The sequence below is a fragment of the Trachypithecus francoisi genome, unplaced genomic scaffold (genome assembly GCF_009764315.1).
Source record: "Trachypithecus francoisi isolate TF-2019V2 unplaced genomic scaffold, Tfra_2.0 Lachesis_group6, whole genome shotgun sequence".
In the NCBI taxonomy this organism is placed as follows: domain Eukaryota; kingdom Metazoa; phylum Chordata; class Mammalia; order Primates; family Cercopithecidae; genus Trachypithecus; species Trachypithecus francoisi.
In genome coordinates this window covers 45,442,651-45,462,701 of record NW_022681471.1, presented here as the reverse complement: position 1 = coordinate 45,462,701, position 20,051 = coordinate 45,442,651, and the positions used below count along the sequence as shown (strand labels likewise).

At 36.1% G+C, this 20,051-nt stretch overlaps 1 protein-coding gene across 7 annotated transcripts in view; it reads right to left on the bottom strand.

Annotated features, from left to right (window-relative positions):
- Positions 1 to 5,201: 5,201 nt before the first annotated feature.
- RBM41 (RNA binding motif protein 41) overlaps positions 5,202 to 20,051 on the bottom strand; it is a 55,778-nt gene continuing 40,928 nt past the window's right edge. For 4 of the 7 annotated variants that reach the window (XM_033202135.1, XM_033202136.1, XM_033202138.1 and 1 more), the window contains 2 exons: positions 12,616 to 12,762; positions 5,202 to 11,035 (listed from right to left, as the gene is read on the bottom strand). In XM_033202135.1, coding sequence (XP_033058026.1) covers positions 11,024 to 11,035; positions 12,616 to 12,762 — 159 coding nt within the window. In that variant the 3' untranslated portion in view covers positions 5,202 to 11,023. Of the gene's footprint in view, positions 11,036 to 12,611; positions 12,763 to 20,051 lie in introns of all 7 variants that reach the window. The other 3 variants (XR_004435022.1, XR_004435023.1, XM_033202139.1) reach the window with 2 other exon arrangements.

Genomic DNA, 20,051 nt, shown 5'->3' with positions numbered 1-20,051 from the left:
AATCTTCTTTTTCTTAATCACTATAGGTAATGGTTTGCCAATTTTGGTGACCTCAAATAATCATTTTTTTTTTCATTTTACTGGTTATATTGGTTTCCTAGTCCCTATTTCATTTATCTTAACTATTAACTTTTTTTTTTGAGACAGGGTCTCACTCTGTCACCCAGACTGGAGTGCAGTGGTACAATCATGGATCACTGCAGCCTTGACCTCCTAGGCTCAAGTGATTCTCCCACTTCAGCCCCCTAAGTAGCTGGGACTATAGGCATAAGCCACAACACCCAGCTAATGTTTTAAATTTTTTGTAGAGACGAGGTCTCACTACATTACCCAGGCAGGTCTCAAACTCCTGGGCTCAAGTAATCCTCCCACCTTGGCCTCCCAGAGTGTTGGGATTACAGACATGAGCCACTGTGGCCAGCCCTTAACTATAATCTTTACCATTTCCTTTCTTCTACTAGTTTTGGGTTTAGTTTGATTTCATTTTTATAGTTCCTTAAGGTGTAAAGCTGGGCTATTGATCTGAGATCATTCTTTATTTTTAAAAAAATAGATGTTTGCACTTTAAAAACATCCATTTGAGCACCGCTTTTGCTGCATCCCATAAGTTTTGGTATGTTGTGTTTTTGTTTTCATTTGTCTCTTTTTGTTATATTAGTTGTTTAAGCATCTTTCATTTAATTTTAACTCGTTTGTGGATTTTCCAGTTTTACTTCTTTCTTCATTTCTTTCATTCCATTGGATTTGGAGAAGACACTTCATATTGTTTCAATCTTTTACAATTTATTGAGACTTGATTTATGGCCTAACATACAATCTGTCCTAGAGAACAGTCTTCCATGTGCACTGGAGAATAATGTGAATTCTGTTGTTGTTGGGTGTTCTATATATCGTCTGTTAGGTTTAAGTGATTTTCAATGTTTAAGTACTCTATTTACTTCAAAAGCACAGGCAACAAAAGCAAAAATAAACAAATGGGATTATATTAAACTAAAAACCTTATGCATAGCAAAGGAAACAATCAACAGAGCAAAAAGAACCTACAGAATGAGAAAATATTTGCAAACTACTCACCCAACATGGGATTAATATTCAGACTATACAAGGAACTCAACATCTCAACAGCAACAAAACAAACTGTGATTTTAAAATGGGCCAATGATCTGAACAGACATTTCTCAAAAGAAGACATACAAATGGCCAACAAATACATGAAAAAATACTCAACATCACTAATTATCAGGAAAATGCAAATCAAAACCACAATGAAGCCAGGCGTGGTGGCTCATGCCTGTAATCCCATCACTTAGGGAGGCCGAGGCAGGTGGATCACTTGAGGTCAGGAGTTCAAGACAAACCTGGCCAACATGGTGAAACCCTGTCTCTACTAAAAATACAAAATTAGCCAGGTGTGGTGGCATGCACCTGTAATCCCAGCTACTTGGGAGGCTGAGGCAGGAGAATCACTTGAACCTGGGAGGCAGAGGTTGCAGTGAGCCGAGATCGTGCCACTGCACTCCAGGCTGGGCAGCAAGAGCAAAACTCTCGTCTCAAAAAAATAATTAATTAATTTAAAAAAAAAAAAAAAAGGATGACCTTTGATAGCAACACGGACACTTCGTCATTGTAATAATCTAACATTTACTGAGTTCATACCAGGCACTATTCAAAACATCTTACATGTATTCTCACAACCACCCTGTGAGGTAATACTATTATTGCTCGCATTTAGAAAATGAGAAAACGAAGGCGGAGTTTAACTTACTCAGGTTCACACAGGTAGTAAATAGTAGCCAGATGTGGTTACAAAGCTAGTAAATGGTAAAGACAGTGTATGGTAGAGCCATGCACTGGGAATATGGCATTAGATCACATGTCCTTAATCATTATGCTATTCCATAAGTGGAGGAAGCTACAGTGTAGGTACAAAGGTTAAGTAGGCGGTAGATTTGTATTGAAAGAATAAGGGCCTCATGTCAGGCTGCTATAACGAAGTACCACAGATCGGGTAGCTTAGAAAGAGAAATGTCTCACAATTTGGAGGCTGTACATCTGAGATCAGGGTACCCTCATGGTCAGGTTCTGGTGAGGACCCTCTTCCAGGCTGCACACTGCTGAATTCTCGCTGTATCCTCACATGGCAGAGAGAGAGAGAGAGAGAGAGAGAAAGAGAGAGAGAGCTCTTGGGTCTCTCTCTCTCTTTTTTTTTTGTTTCTGATCCCCTTACCAGATGGGATCTAAACTCCCAGAGTGCTTTGCATCTTTCTTTACGGTACTCATCACTCTACGTTACAGCTTACAAACACGTTTCTTACCTCCCTATAAGCTAAGAGATTCTGAAGGTAGTAACTCATATATTTATTATTTATCCTAGTACCTCAATGGCATCTTAGAGAATGTCTTAGTAGTAATGATAAATATGTTTTTCTTAAGGGCATTAACCCCATCCTGAGGCCCTGCCCTTCTGACTTAATTCTCTCTCAAAGGCCCCAATTCCTCAAACCATCACATTGGGGTTTAGGATTTCAACATATGAATTTTGAGGAGTCACATTCAGTCCATTAACAATGAGGAGGTTCTCAATGAGAACACATGGACACAGGTAGGAGAGCAACACACTCTGGGGCCTGTGGGGCAGGAGTTGAGGGGAAAGGGGAGGAAGAGCATCAGGATAAATAGCTAATGCATGTGGGGGTTAATACCTAGGTGATGGGCTGATAAGTGCAGCAAACCACCATGACACATGTTTACCTATGTAACAAACCTGCACGTCCTGCACATATATCCTGGAACTTAAAATTAAATTAAATTAAACAAACAATGAGGAAGTTCTCGTTTGACTGCCAACATGATATTTTATTGCACGGTTGTACCATAATTTTAAACCAATCAGTTCCCTATTGATGAAATTTTGTTTCCAGGTTTATGCTATTATAATGATGCAATGAATATTCTTGTGCCTATCTCTTTGAACACATGTAAGTATTTCTATGTAATAGAGATCAAAAAGTAGATTTTCTAGATCTACATACTTAAATTTTAATAGATACTGCCAAATGCCCTCCCCAAAGGTTATACTTATTTATACTCCCATCCAAAGTGTACAAGAGTGTCTATTTTCCATACCCTTGGCAACATTTAGTGTTATCAATTTTTATATCTGACACTCTGACAGGTTAAAAAATGGCAACTCAACATCTAGTGCCCAGATCTTGGTTTCTAAAAATCATTTCCCAATAAAAGGAAGTAGGAATCAATGCAGAAATGATTAATTCCAGTGCTAGGGTAGGGAAAAAACAAGATGAGCCTGGAACACCTTGTGGTGCCACAAAACAAGGAAGTGGGCAAAAAATGGGATATGTCTAAGAACAGAGGGGCCAACCTGAAGGAGCTCCTAATGGCCAAAGGTAGAAGAAGTTGAGCAACAAAACAATGACAATATTAGGTTATAAGCCATAGACTAAAATAAACATCCATGCTGATATAAATACATGAGAAAATAAGCAGGAGATGGGACATCTTCCTTAAAGAATTTCAATATAGAAAGTGAAAAAAAAAAAAAAGAAAATCCCTGCTGTTGTCTGAATGTGCCTCCCCAAATTCATATGCTGAAACTTAATCATCAGTGTGATCAATGTGATAGTATTAAGAGGCAGGTCTCTAGGAAATGATTAAGTCATGAGGGTAGAGCCCTCATGATGGGATCAATGACGTCATAAAAAGGGATTTGCCCTTTTTACCCTTCTGTACCTTCTGCCATAAAAGGGAGCAGCGTTCTTCCCCTCTGGAGGATGCAGCAACAAAGTGGAAGGAGAGACTAGCCTTCAACAGACACATTTTGGAAGGAGAGAATAGCCTTCAATAGACACTGAACCTGCCAGCACCTTGATCTTGGACTTCCTAGCTTCCAGAACTGTGAGAAATAAATCTCTGTTCTTTAAAAATTACCCTGCCTCCATTTTTTTGTTGTTGTTATAGTAGCACAAACAGACTAAGACAATCCCCACTAGGTAAACACTACCGTAATAATTGCTGCTATCAAGAACCATTGATGAATGCTAAAATTAGTGGGCAAAAGTATGATGGGAAACAGAATATCTGAACAGTCTCAATGCATCTTCCAGAATATATTTAGTAATTGTAAAGAGGAAAACTGTAACTTTACAGTAAAGAAATCCAGCAAACACCCTTTTAACCAAATGATCAAGGTTAACATCACCAGTATTAAAAATTATCATCAAATATGTTCTGATATAATGCACTAAAAAGGGCTAAAAATCACTTTGGTGGCATTCTCACCAAAAACACAAAACATGAAAAAACATCAGACAGACCCTCATTAGGGACATTATACAATGTAACTGACCAGTACTTTTTAAAATTGTCATGGTCATCAAAGACAGACTGAGAACTGTCACAAATAGGAACAGAATAAGGAGATAACAAAATGCAATGTGGGATCCTAGATTTGATCCTTGATCAGGAAAGGACATTAATGGGACAACTGGCAAAATTCAAATAAGGTCTAATATAGTTAATAGTGTTGTATCAATATTAGTTTCCTGATTTTGATAATTGCACTATAGTTAAGTAAGATGTTAGCATTAGGGGAAGTTGAGTGAGGATATATGAGAACTCTTTTACTATTTTTACAACTTTTCTATAAATCCAAAAGGCTTTTTGAAAATGAGAGCCCACTGTCTTAATTTGCATTACTACTCTGAGCATTTGTCTTAGTTTATTGGTCATTTATATTTTCTTTTCAACAAATTTCCTTTTCCCACTTTTTTATCGGATTTTTTTTGTATACTAAAAAGTTATATACATTGTACACTAAGAAATTAGCTCCTTGTATGGGATACATATATTTTCCAGCTTGTCTTTTTAATTTTTAAAACGGTGGCCTTATATGTATATGTGTATACAATTTTTTTCCTTTCTTTTTTAGAGACAGTCTTGCTATGTTGCCCAGTCTGCTCTTGAACTCCCAGCATCAAGTGATCCTCCCGCCTTGGCCTCCCAAAGTGTGGGGATTACTCGCATGAGCCACTGTGCCTGGCCTATGGATGTTTCTAACTGATGATTTCTGCTGACCTGTGGACAGAAAATAAGAAAAGTAGCAAAGTGGCTTTAGTTTTCAACTGTAATCAAAAGACCACAGAATAAAAACACTACTTAATAGAAATGACTGTCTCTCCAAGTTTTTCTTTCCTCCACAAAAATAACATTTATTTAAAAAAATTACATACAGTAAAATTCATCCTTTTTAGTGTATAAGCCTATAGGTTTTGACAAATGCATACACGTACATAACTACAATGAAGACACAGAAAATTTCAATTATTAAGACAAATTCCTTGTGCTACCACTTTGTAGTCAAGGAGCATTCCAACCTTAACCCCTGACATCCATTGAAGTTTTTTCTCCATTCCTATTGTTTTGCTTTTTGAGAAAATATGAATGAAATCAAACAGTAAGTAGCCTTTTGAGTTTGGCTTCTTTTACTTAGTAAAATGCATTTAAGATTCATCCAAGTGGTTGCATGTATATTTCATTAATTGTTATTGCTGAGTAGGATTCCATTGCATGGATATACTACAGTTTATCTATGCACTAGCTGAAGGATATCCTTCATTTTTATGTTCCTCATTTGCAGTGGTCTGTAGGTCTAGTAAAAAGCAGAGGTGAGATTTTCTACCTAACAGGAAACAGTTCCTTCTAAAAGTCCAGCTTAGAAGTATGCCCCTGGTAACTCTGATATGCATCAGAGGCTATATCAGGATAATTCATTCCTTGTCACTTAACTATGTCTGAAATTGGACTGTTAATCCTAAGTGAGCAGTATATCAAAGGAATAGGAGTTTGTCCTGAGTATAGTCAGATGATATCCCCAGAGTAAGCCTGAAAAATATTATGGAAGCCATGCCATTGGTAGAATATTTTTTTAAAAAATTTCTTTTTAGTTAAAAAAAAAATACTGAAAAAAGTAAAAATCACCCCAAAATGACAGCACTTTAAAAATTTTACAAAGTAAAAGTCCTCCTTCAGCCTATTCAATCCCACTTCCAAAGGTTTACAACTTTCTGTGTCTATTTCCCAGCTTTTTCGTAAATTTATTCAGAAATATCTATATACATACATACTATACATAAATGAATGCTTTTGCATAAAAATGTATTTGTACTATACATATTTCTGCATCTTGTTTTTTAACTTAATACACAACCTTGGACATGAGTATAGGTCATAATATATTCATAGATACACTTCACTATTTTAATGGCTGCATAGTATTGTACTAAATAGATGTACCATAAGTTATTTACCCATTTTCCTACTGATGGACATCCCTACTTTCGTGAGTTTTATTGAGATATAATTCATAAACCAAACAATTCACCCATTTAAAGTGTACAATTCCTGGTTTTTAGTATATTTAGAGTTGTGAAATCACCACCATGACCAACTTTAGAACACTTTCATCAACCTCTAAAGAAACTTCATACACTTCAGCTGTTACCTCCAGCCCTTCCCATTCCCCCCAACTCTGTGCTAGCCCTAAGCAACCACTAATCCACTTTCTATCTCTATATATTTGCCAATTCTGGACACTTCATACAAATAGTATCACATAACAGTAGTCTTTTGTGACTGGCTTCTTGCACTGAGCATATTCTGAGTTCTTCCATGTTGTAGTATATGTCAGAAGTGTTCACCACTCTTCTACTTTTTGAAAGAGTTTGTGAAGAATTTGTATTAATTTTTCATTAAAAGTTTTGTAGAATTCATTTAAGAAGCTATTTGAGCCAGGGCTCTTCTTTGTGGGTATCTTTTTAAAAACTCATTTAACCTATTTACCTGATATAGGTTTATTCAAGTTTTCTACTTCTGAGTTGGTTTTGGCAGTTTATGTCTTCCTAGGAATTTGTCCACTTCATCTATGATAATTTATTGACATAAAATTAATCATAATATGCTTTCATAATCTTTTTTATTTCTACAAGTTCAGTTGAAATGTTCCCTCCTTCATTTCTGATTTTAGTAATTTGATTCTTCTTTTTTCCTGGTCAATCTAGCAGAAGGTGTGTCAGTTTTACTGATCTTTTTATAGAATCAACTTTTGGTTTCATTGATTTTTCTCTAGTTTTTTTCACTCTATTTCATTTATACTCATCTAATCTTTTGTATTTCCTTCTTTCTCTTGGCTCTAGGTTTAGTTTGCTCTTCTTTTTCCAGGGTCTTAAAGTGTAAAGTGAGGTTACTGCTATGGTCTTTCTCCTTTATTTTTTTTGAGACAGAGTCCCGCTCTGTTGCCCAGGCTGGAGTGCAGTGGTGCAATCTTGGCTCACTGCAAGCTCCGCCTCCCAGGTTCACACCATTCTCCTGCCTCAGCCTCCCAAGTAGCTGGGACTACAGGGGCCCGCCACCACACCCGGCTAATTTTTTGTATTTTTAGTAGAGGCGAGGTTTCACCGTGTTATCCAGGATGGTCTAGATCTCCTGACCTCGTGATCCGCCTGCCTTGGCCTCCCAAAGTGCTGGGATTACAGGCGTGAGCTACCGTGCCCGGCCTTTCTTCTTAAGTATAGGCATTTACACCTATATATTTCCCTGTAAACACTGCTTTAGCTGCATCTTGTAAGTTTTGGTGTGTTGTGTCTTCATTATCATTCATCTCAAAGAATTTTGTAATTTCCCTTATGATTTTTTTGACACAGTTTTTTTTTTTTTTTTTTTTTGGTAATGACAGGGTCTTGATGGATTGCCCAGGCTGGTTTTGAATTCCTGGTCTCAAGGGATCCAAGGCATCCTCCCACTTCGGCCTGCCAAAGTGCTGAGATTCCAGGTGTGAGCTACTGCACCCAGCCAGTCACTTACAAGTGTGTCTGATTTCCACATACTTGTGAGTTTCCCAACTTTCCATTGTTTTCTAACTTTGTCCCATGTGGTCAGAGGACACGCTTTGCATGATTTCAGTCCCCTTATATTTATTAAGGCTTGTTTTATGCTTTAACTTATGGCCTACTTTGGAGATGTTTCATATGCACTTGAGAAGAATATGTATTCTGATGTTGGGTGGAAAGTTATATAGATGGCTTTAAGGTCAATTTGCCTTACAATGTTGTTCAAGTCTTCTATTTCCTAGTTTATCTTCTGTCTAGGTGCTCTATTATTGAAAAGGGGGTAATGAATATTCCAACTCTTTTTATGGACTTATCTATTTCTTCTTTCCTTTCAGTTTTTGCTTCATGTATTTTGGGCTGTACCGTTAGATGCATATATATTTATAGTTGTTACATCTTCCTGATGGATTGACCCTTTTATCATTGTAACATTTTACTCTTATCTCTAGTAATATTTTTTTAAAAGTCTATTTTGTCTGGTATTAGAATAGCCACTCCAGCTTTCTTATGGCTGTTGTCTGTGTGATATATTTGTTTTCCATCATTTTACCTTTAATCTATCTTCTAATCTAAAGTGTGTCTTCAATAGATGGCATGAAGTTGAATCAGACTTGTTTCTGACATCTCCGCCTTTTATAGTATTGTTTAATCCATGCACATTTATTGTTATTTTGATACAGGAAGATTCATGACTGCCATTTTATTGTTTTTGATATGCCTCAAGCTTTTTGCTTTTCCATGCCTTCTTTTGTACTGAGTATACTGAGTATAATGTGATATTTATATTTCTTTAATAATATTTTTGATTTTTAAAAGTTATTTCCTTAGTGATTGCTCTAGGTCTTACCATACACATCTTAACTAAACTGAATAGGCTTCAGATAAATACTAACTTAATTCCAATGTAACAACCCTATTCCTATATAAACCTATCCCCCGCTTTGTGGTATTATTGTTATACAGGTTATTTCTATACATTATAAACCCAACACACATTATTATAATTACTTAAATAATTTTACATCTTTAAAAGAAGCTGAGAGAAGAATAAGTATATGTTTATAGGTTTTTTATATTAAACTTCTTATTTCCTATTTCACATTCTCTCCATTTGTTACTGTGGATTTGTGTTACCATCTGGAGTCAGTTCTTTAGTACGAGACAGTTTTGCTTCCACTCAGCTTCTTCGTCCTGTTATTGGCAAATATATTACATTTTATACTTTATAGGCCAAACAATGCAACTATATACATATTGTTTTATACAATTGTTTTTTACATTAGTTGAGAAAAAAGAAAAATGCATAGATTGTTTCTGATAATTACATAATTATTTTTGTCTGTGCTCTTTTTCTGCATGTGTGTAGATTCAGATTACTGTCTGAGGTCACTTGCTTTCAGCCTGAAGAACTTCCTTTTGTATTTCCAGTAAGTCAGGTCTGCCAGCAACAAATTCTCTTGGTTTTTGATTATGAGAGATGTTTTATTTCACCTTCATTTTTGAAAAACAGTTTTATTGTATATAGGATTATTGGTTGACAGTTATTTTCTTTGAACACTTTGAATGTGTTATTCCACTGCCAGTGCTACTGTTTCTAAGAGAAAGTCAACTGTTAATTTTATTTGGGTTCCTTGGTAAGTGATGGCTCATTTTTCTCGTATTGCTGCCAAGATTTTTTTGTTTTTGGGTTTTAGCATTTTTCTTATGATGTATCTGTTTGTAATTTCTTTTTCTTCTGGGATGTATAGGTTAATGTCTCTCATCAAATTGGGGGTATTTAGAGCCATTATTTCTTAGAATATTTTTCTGCTCCTTCTTTTCTCTTCCTTTTTTCCTATACTCCTATTAGAAATATGTAGGAATGCTTAATGGTGTCACACGGGTTCTATACTCTTGTTTAATTTTATTCATTTTTTTTCTTTCTGTTCTTCAGCCTGGATAATATCTCAGTTCATCTTCACAACCCAATGAGGTAAGTAGCATTATTATCCTCACTTTATAGATGAAAAATGGGAGGCTCAGATTAAGTGACTTGCCAAGGTCACACAATGTTAAGTGTGGCTGTACAGGTCTGACTCCAGTTTGTACTACTTCCTCTCTGTATAGTCTTTTTATTTTCCAGCAGCCATAAACAAACAACTGGGGGATTTGTGACTGGCATCCTCTTTTCTAGAGAACTCTTTCTTTCCATTTCCCTTTGGTATTCTTTGCTAGTATGTTCCTCTTCTAAAATTCATATGCCTAATATTTAATATATATTAGACACTTAATCAATGTTTATTGCTTTGAATTCAATGACTACTCAATGGTTGCTAGCTTAAATGGCTATGAGAACAACAACATTTTGATCTAAAATATTTCACTAGAAAAATATATAGCTTTTTGAAGACTGATAACTTGTGGAGGAAGCATTCATTAAATATGTCAACTGACTTATGAACTACCTACTATTACTGCTGATAGTTCTGATTAATAGCATTTGTTGATGCTTAGGCCTGGGGTCCTGCTCTTTTATTTACTAGGTGGATGAAATATGGACAAATGGCCTCTAGTAAATAAATCTTTCAACATTTAATTAGTTTTTTGTTTCTGTATATAGGAAGCAGTCTAAGAAAGAATGTTATCTCTAGAGACAAATATTGAGGACCCCAGAAAAATTATAAAGATTTTTAAAAATCCTTAGGAATAATCCCTTTAATTTATCCTGAGAAAATAATACTCTTTGCATTCTACCCTTCATATTCAGCACATCATCTGTCCTATATAGTCTTCAATTATATAACAGAAAATGTTTTCTACCAGTTCTCTCCGAAAGCTGAAAGGGGTTGCCCTAATTACTTTTTTTCCCCTCCCTCAGTTAGTTTTTCCTCTTCAACTCCAAACAAACTGGTGTCTATATATAAATTCTAGATCCAAGATTCCAATTCAAGAAAGACCATCCAGGACCCACAATCTATATATATTCTAGCTACCACTGATTTCTGTAGTGCTACCTGTAGAACATGATATGAGAGAAGTTGCTTGGAGATTTGACCGTTGCTTTTTGTTCTTTCCAAACTCTATCACCAATATTTTCCCACGTAGTTTATATCCATTTACTAGATGCAATGCTTGCCATGCTATCTCCTTATCTAAAAGAGAAAGAAAAAATTTCAATTTACATAGGACTGAACAATTCAATTCTATTCCAGGTCTAGTTTAGGTTATTTTGCCTTGGAGTTAATGTAAGCTATAAGGCCATATAGTCATTTGATTTTTATCATTTTTTCTATAATCTCCCATTTGCATTATTCAGCAAAATTAAATTAATGACTAAAAATAATAATAATAATATAAAAACTCAAAATGGGTGTTTGAGGGTGTCTCCTAATTCAAAGAAACAAGTAGAGAAACAAAGATAATAGGCAGTATGCTAAAGAAGTCTAAGCTATTAGTAATTATACATAAGCCTCTACCTTAGGTAACAGATTATAGATATTATTAGAATCAATCATTTTCAAAATGAGTAACGCAAAAAAAGTTATCATGTTATTGAGAGCACTTTGCCACTTCTATTTTTTTTTTTTTTTCAGGGGGAGAGTGGTTTTGGGTCACCTTATTGGGATAAATAAGTATAAGAATCCTTGTAGGCATATGGAAGGTTGAAATGTGAGAATATATACATATGCCAGGAGTATTCAACTTATGGGTCTAAGAGTCTGGATGTAAGAAATAAGGAAGGGATGATTTACGGCCAGGAGTTTGTGGAATCATAAGTAGACAAGTAGACTGAACCAATTTTGTTTCATATATATATGTACTACAAATTTTTTTAAGTGTATAGCTTTCAAGATTAGTAAAACAGCTACACATTTAAAGTACTTGCTTTAAAAGCCTTTTTATTATGTATTTTTTCAATTAATACATCGTATTATGCGGGGCACCCATAAACTGTTTTTTAAATTTAAAAGGGGTTCTTACACTTGAAAAGACTGAAAACCACAGTTACAGAGCATTTAGAAACTTTCAGTATGATAGGAAAGCTGACACAAGACTGTATGAAAACAATGGAGGGGAGTTTGGCAGTACTCATGTGTAAAACCACTTGTCTACATATAGATTAATAGGCTATTTAGAAATGATGATACTTTAGGGACAATGAAAGGTACAATGAAGGCTACAAAGCCTTCCCCCAAAACAACATATTATCTGGTCTGTCACAGAAACTGAAATTCTTATATTATTCTTCCCGTTGGATTAGAAGCTATGCATTAATTAATATGCAAATAATACTCAGAAGACTGTATCATCATCTACTAATTATGAATAAGTAATAAATTAGTATATTAGCTTGTGCTCACTTAGTCCTAAAGGAACAGCGCATAAGGCAAGTATATGTGTTCTGATCAGAATACTAATACACTAATTAATGAGTAATCTAATTATAACTTGGACTAGAAATACTATTGTCAGTAAAGGGAGTACAGATTTTGGTAGGGTAAGAAGGAAGTACCAAGACTGGGAAAACCTGAGGACACTGGGGTAGTGTGGGCATGCACTGTCAATGGAGGAGAGGAAAGAGAAAGAAATACTGAAAACATATTTTTCGTTCCTTCTCTTGTTCTCACATGCTATGGAGAAATCAAAGGACTATATCTAAATTAGAGAGGTTATAGGTAGTGTCTAGCAAACTGAGGGGCAACTGAGTAATCATCTGGATGAAACTACTTACTGGAAAGGTGACAAAAGCCTGGCCCCTCATTCGTCCAGTCATCATTCGGAATTGAATTGGAGGTCCTTTTTTCTCCTGGAACCGAGCGAACAATGACACAAGGTCTCTTTCAGTCACCCGAGGGCTAAGGTTCTTCAGGTATAACACCTAAAACAAATTGAGAATCAACCAAAATATCATAAAAAGGAGGTAAGGCAATTCTTTTTTTTTTTTTTTCTTTTTGAGACAAAGTCTCACTCTGTCACCTAGGCTGGAGTGCAGTGGCGCAATCTCGGCTCACTGCAATCTTGGTCTCTTGGGTTCAAGCAATTCTCATGCCTCAACCTCCCCAGTAGCTGTGATTACAGTCATGTGCCACCATACCTGGCTAATTTTTGTATTTTTAGTTGAGATGGGGTTTTACCATGTTGTCCAGGCTAGTCTCGAACTCCCAACCTCAGGTGATCCACACGCCTTGGCCTCCCAAAGTGCTGGGATTACAGGCGTGAGACACCATGACCAGCCGTAAGGCAATTCTTTCATTATGATTACAATTAGTTTCACATAAAAATGGTGGATTGAACACATTCATTTAATTTCATTCCATCCAGAAAACTCTCTAAAACTATGGGCACTTACAGTAATAATCTGGAAGATGAGAAATAATTGGATGAGCAGGAACCAACTCAGCACACTGAAGAAAGTTGAATTTTAAACTGGTAGTGGAGAAAGCCAAGAACACACCTGTCACCACTTAAGAATCCTTAAATCGTTCAGGAACTGATAATTTCACTTACCTTCAGAAATAAATGTGAAGGGATGGGGTAAAATAAGGCAGGTCAGTTGAAGGCTGTCTAAAAGCCAATATGATTTTTAAATACCCTCCCTCACAACATGCTACGGGGTAAAAGATAACTTGCCGATTCTGGTAGAATACTTGAGGCTCATTGTCAGAAGATGGGGAATGCCATACATGGCTGAAGATGTGAACCCTGTTTCTGAAAGCAAGGAGACTAAGAGAAAGAATGCATACTAAATGTTGAGGTCCTCCCAGACCTTTTCTGCCATTTGGCTCCTAGAACGCTGGTAGTACCCTCATAAGAAAGATTTTGGAACAGTCTTCTCTGGGAAAACTGGTAAGTCCCAGGAGGAAAGATATAAAAACACTGATTTGGGATAAGGAACTTTTCTAACAAATGGTCCAGCCAGACCACTTTAAAGTGAAGCTCAAAGTCAACAAGTGCCACTTGTGTGCTCAGAGATTCCAATCTGCTTTTTAGTTCCTACTTATAAAGTTGGGCATCGATTATCAGGCATCTTAGGAAATCCTCTAATGTGAAAGACAGAACACAACAAGCATAAAGAAAAGAAAGCAAATAGGAAAAAACTTCAACAAACCATAACTAATATCCTCAGAAAAATAAGAGAAATTATTTTACCTATTAGGCATGGGAGGGTGGGTGTGGTGGCTTACCCCTGTAATCCCAGTGCTTTGGAGGCTAAGGTGAGAGAATTGCTTGAGTCCAGGAGTTTGAAATCAGTCTGGGCAACACAGTGAGACACTGTCTTTATAAAAGAGACAGAGTGGCATGTGCTACTTGTGAGCAAACAGCATGCACCACCACACCTGGCCAATTTTACAAGTCCCAGCTATTTGGGAGGCTGAGGCAGGAGGATTACTGGAGCTCAGGAGTTTGAGGCTGTAGTGAACTACGATCACACCACACCACCACACTCCAGCCTGGGCAACAGAGAGAGACCCTGTCTCAAAAACAAAACAAAACAAAACAAAACAAAAAACCAATTCAAGAGAACAAAAATGAGCTTATATGTGATTGAACTGAAGATGTTATCAGCTTAAAACAAATTGTTTTACCATGCCCTATACCTATAAAAGATATAGAGGAAAATGGGAAAGATATAAAAGTATATCACTACAAAAAAAAAACAAAACAAAACCCAATGAACCATAAGGAAGACAGCTGAGAGGGAGAGACAAAAGAGGTACAAGAGAGACAGAAAACAATTAACAAATGGCAATAGTAAGTCCTTTGCTAGCAATAATTACATTAAATATTAATAACTCCCCAAAAGACAGAGTACCTGAATGGATAAACAAAATCCAACTATAAACTATATGCTAGCTATTCTATAAGGCCAGGATTACCCTGAGACCAACCTAGACAAAAACATTATAAGAAAAATACAGACCAATATCCTTAATAAACAGATATAAAAATCCTCAACAAAATATTACCAAACCAAATTCTACAGCACATTAAAAAGATCATACACAATGACCGAGGGGATTTATCCCTGGGATGCAAGGATGATTCAACACACAAAAATTGATCAATGTAATCCAACACATTAACAGAACAAAATATAAAAATTACACGATCATCTCAATAGATGCAGACAAAGTATTTGACAAAATTCAATACTGTTTCATGATGAAGACACTCAACTACTAATAGAAGGAATTTACCTCAACATAATAAAGGCCATATATGTAAAGTCCACAGCTAACATAATATTCAGTATTAAAAAACTGAAAGCTTTTCCTCTAAGATCAGGAACAAGGCATGGATACCTACTCTCACCACTTCTATTCAACATAGTACTGGAAGTTCTAGCCAGAGCAAATAGGCAAGAAACAGAAACAAAATGCATCCAAATCAGAAAGAAAGAAGTAAAATTGTCTCTGTTCACAGTGAAATGATCATCCATGTAGAAAACACTAAAGATTCAACAACAACAAAAAATTAGACATCAGTAGAATAGGGAAAAGCTGAAAGTTTTTCCTCTAAGAACTGGCAAAAGACAACAATGCTCACTCTCACCACTCTTATTCAACACAGTAGTATAAGTCTTAGTCAGAGCAATTAGACAAAGGAAAGATATCAAAGGCATCCAAAGCGAAAAGGAGGAAGTGAAATTGTCCCTGCTTACAGACAACATGATCTTATATACAGAAATACCTAAAAATAACCTAAAAGAGTCTACCAAAAATCATGTCTGTCATGATTACAGACAACATGATCTTATATACAGAAATACTTAAAAATAACCTAAAAAAGTCTACCAAAATAACCTAAAAGAGTCTACCTTAGAACAGATATACAAATTCCATACAGTTGCAGGATACAAAATCAACAAACAAAAATCAGTAGCGTTTCTATACACGAACAGCAAACTAGCTGAAAAAGAAATCAAGAAGGCAATCTCATTTACAATAGCTACGAAAAGCAAAATAAAATGCCTACAAATGAATTCAACCAAGGAGGTAAACGTCCTCTACAAGAAAAGCTACAAAACACTGATGAAAGAAAAGTGAAGAGGAGGCCGGGCGCGGTGGCTCAAGCCTGTAATCCCAGCACTCTGGGAGGCCGAGACGGGCGGATCACGAGGTCAGGAGATCGAGACCATCCTGGCTAACACGGTGAAACTCCATCTCTACTAAAAAATACAAAAAACTAGCCGGGCGAGGTGGCGGGCGCCTGTAGTCTCAGCTACCCGGGAGGCTGAGGCAGGAGAATGGCGTGAACCCGGGAGGCGGAGCTTGCAGTGAGCTGAGATCCCGCCACTGCACTCCAGCCTGGGCGACAGAGCGAGACTCCGTCTCAAAAAAAAAAAAAAAAGAAAAGTGAAGAGGATACAAACAGAAAGACATTCCATGCTCATGGATTGAAAGAACATTGTTAAAATGACCATACTATCCAAAGCAACCTACAGATTTAATGCAATCCCTATCAAAATACCAATTACACTCTTTATAGAAAAAGAAAAAAATCTTAAAATTTGTATGAAACCACGAAAGACTCTGAAGCCACAGCAATCCTGAACAAAAATAACAAAGCGGGAGGAACTGCACTACCAGACTTCAAAATGTACTATGAAACTGTAGTAACCAAAACAGCATGGTACTGGCATAAAAAGAGACACATATAACCATGGAACAGAATAGGTAACTCAGAAATTGACCCACGTATCTACAGCCAACTAATATTTTAATAAAGGCACCAAGAACATCAGTTGGGGAAAGACAGTCTCGTCAATAAATGGTGCTGAGAAAACTGGATACCTATATGCATGAAGAATGAAACCAGACCCCTAACTCTTACCCTATACAAAAATCAACTCAAAATAGATCAAAGACCTAAACGTAAGACCTGAAACTATAAAACTACTAGGAAAAAACATAGGGGAAACATTTCAGGACACTGGTCTGGGAAAAGATTTTATGAATAAGGCCTCAAAAGCACAGGCAACAAAAGCAAAAATAAACAAATGGGATTATATTAAACTAAAATCTTCTGCAAAACAAAGGAAACAACAGAGTGAAAAGGCAACCTACAGAATGCAAGAAAATATTTGCAAACTACTCACCCAACAGGAGATTAATATCCAGACTATACAAGGGACTCAACATCTTAACAGCATCAAAACAAACAACCTGATTTAAAAATGGGCAAATGACCTAAACAGCTATTTCTCCAAAGAAGACATACAAATTGCCAACAAATATATGAAAAAATACTCAACATCACTAATCATCAGGAAAATGCAAATCAAAACCACAATGAGGCATCATCTCATTCCAGTTAGGATGGCTACTACTGGAAAGACAAAAGTTAACAAATGCTGGTGAGGATGTGGAGAAAAGTAAATTCTTATAGACTGTTGGTGGGACTGTAAACTTTTACAACCACTATGGGAAACAGTATGGAGGTTCCCCAACAAACTACAAATAGAACTACTATACGATCTAGCAATCCCACTACTGAGAATTTATCCAAAGGAAAGGAAATCAGTATATTGAAAAGACAACAGCATTCTCATATTTATTGCAGCACTTTTCACAACAGCCAAGATATGAAATTAACCTGGGTGCCCAACAATGCGGTATATATACACCGTGGAATACTATTTAGCCATAAAAATAATGAAATTCTGTTATTCAGAGCAACATGGATGGAACTAGAGAACATCATGTTTAGTGAAATAAGCCAGGCACAGAAAGTTAAACACTGCAGGTTTTCACTTATACGTGGGAGCTAAAAAGAATTGATTTCATAGAAGTAAAAACTAGAACAGAGGATACTAGAGGCTGTGAAGGGTAGGAGGAAGGAAAGGAGAGGGAGAGACTTGTTAAAGATGTAAAATTACAGTTTGATAACAGGAACAAGTGCTAGTGTTCTATACCACTGTAGAATGGTTATAGTTAACAATAATATATTATATTATATAGTATCGAATAGCTAGAAGAAGGATATTGAATGTTCTCAACGTGAAGAAATGATAAATGCTTAAGGTGGTAGATAAGTTAATTACCCTGATCTGTTCACTATACATTATATGCGTCGAAACATCAATATGTACCCCATAAATATGTACAATTATTATATGTCAATTAAAAAACTTTAAAAAGAAAATAAATAAAATAATAAATCAAGGTTCACAAGTGCAGCAATCAAGACATTAATTTTTCTCCCTTGGGTACTTTGCAGCTGAGACAAGCTGCCACCTGGTGAATGGTGGTACCATGTTTATTTGGCCCATAGTTCAAATAGCTTCAATGGAAGACCTCTTGAGAACATCACTTTTCTGTTTTAATTATACCATTTTATTATTGGCATGGAATTATGACTATATTAATGGAAATAATAAAAAAGAAAAAATTAACCAAAAAAGTTAGAACGAATTAACAAATTCAGTAAAGTTGTAGAATAAAAAATCAACATAGAAAAATTCAGTTGTGGTTTCCATACACTACCAATGAACCATATGAAGAAGAAATTAAGAAAGATATCCCATTTACAATGGTATTGAAAAGAATAAAATACTGAAGAAAGAACTTAACCAAGGAGGTGAAAGACTTGTACACTGAAAACTACAAATGTTGCTGAAAGAAATTAAAGAAGACACAAATAAATGAAAAGGTATTCTGTGTTCATGGATTAGAGGACTTAATATTAATATATCCAAACTATCCAAAGCAGTTGACAGATTTAATGCAATCTCTATCTAAGTCCCAATGGCATTTTTTATAGAAATAGAAACAACAATCCCCAAATTCATACAGAACCACAGATAATACCAAATAGCCACAACAATCTTAGGAAAGAACAAAGCTAGAGGCCACTTTCTTATTTCACAACATATTACAAAGCTACAGTAATCAAAACAGTATGGTACTGGCATAAAACTGGACACATAGGTCAATGGAACCAATCTGAGAGCCTAGAAATAACCCATGAAGCTACAGTCAACTGATCTTCTACAAGTGTGCCAAGAAAACAATATGAGAAAAAGACAGTCTCTTTAACAAAATGAGAAGACAAGACAGCCACATGCTAACTAATGAAATTGGACGCTTATCTTATGCCATACACAATAGTCAATTCAAAATGGATTAAAGATTTAAATATACGACCTGAGACTGTAACACTCCTAGAAGAAAACATAGAGGAAAAGCTTCTTCACATTAGTCTTGGCAATGATTTCTTTGATATGACACCAAAACCATATGCAACAAAGCAGAAATAGATAAGTGGGACTACATCAAACTAAAAAGTCCTGCACAGCAAAGGAAACAATAGAGTGAAAAGGCAACCTATGGAGTAACAGAAAATACTTGCAAACCATATTTAATATCTAAAATATATATGAAACTCTACAACTTGATGGCGAGAAAACCACCTGATTAAAATATGGGCAAAAGACTTAAATAGACATTTCTCCAAAGAAGAGATACAAATAGCCAACAGGTATACGAAAAGATGCTCAATATTACTAATCAACAGACAAATGCAAATGAAAAACACAGTGAGATACCACATACCTGTTAGGATGACATTATGAAAAAAAAAAAAACAGAAAATTACATATGTTGGCAAGGATATGAAGAAGTTGGAACCCTTGTGCACTGTTGGTGGGAATGTAAAGTGGTACAGCTGCTATGAAGAACAGCATGGAAGTTCCTCCAAAAATTACAATTAGAACTACCATACAATCCAACAATCCCATTTCTGGGTATTCATCCAAAAGAGCTGAAATTTGTATCTCAAAGAGATATACGCATTCCTATGTTCACCCAAGCAATATTCACAATAGTCAACAGTTGGAAAAACCTAAATGTCCATTGACTGATGAATAGCTAAAGAAAATGTGGCATATAAATACAATGGGGGCTGGGTGTGGTGGCTCACGCTTATAATCCCAGCATTTTGGGAGGCTGAGGCAGCCAGATCATGAGGCTTTGAGACCAGCCAGGAGTTTGAGACCAGCCTGGCCAACACAGTGAAACCCCATCTCTACTAAAAATGCAAAAAATTAGTTGGGTGCAGTGGCGGGCACCTGTAATCCCAGCTACATGGGAGGCTGTGACAGAATTACTTGAACCTGGGAGGTAGAGGTTGCAGTGAACTGAGATCGGGCCACTATACTCCAGTTCG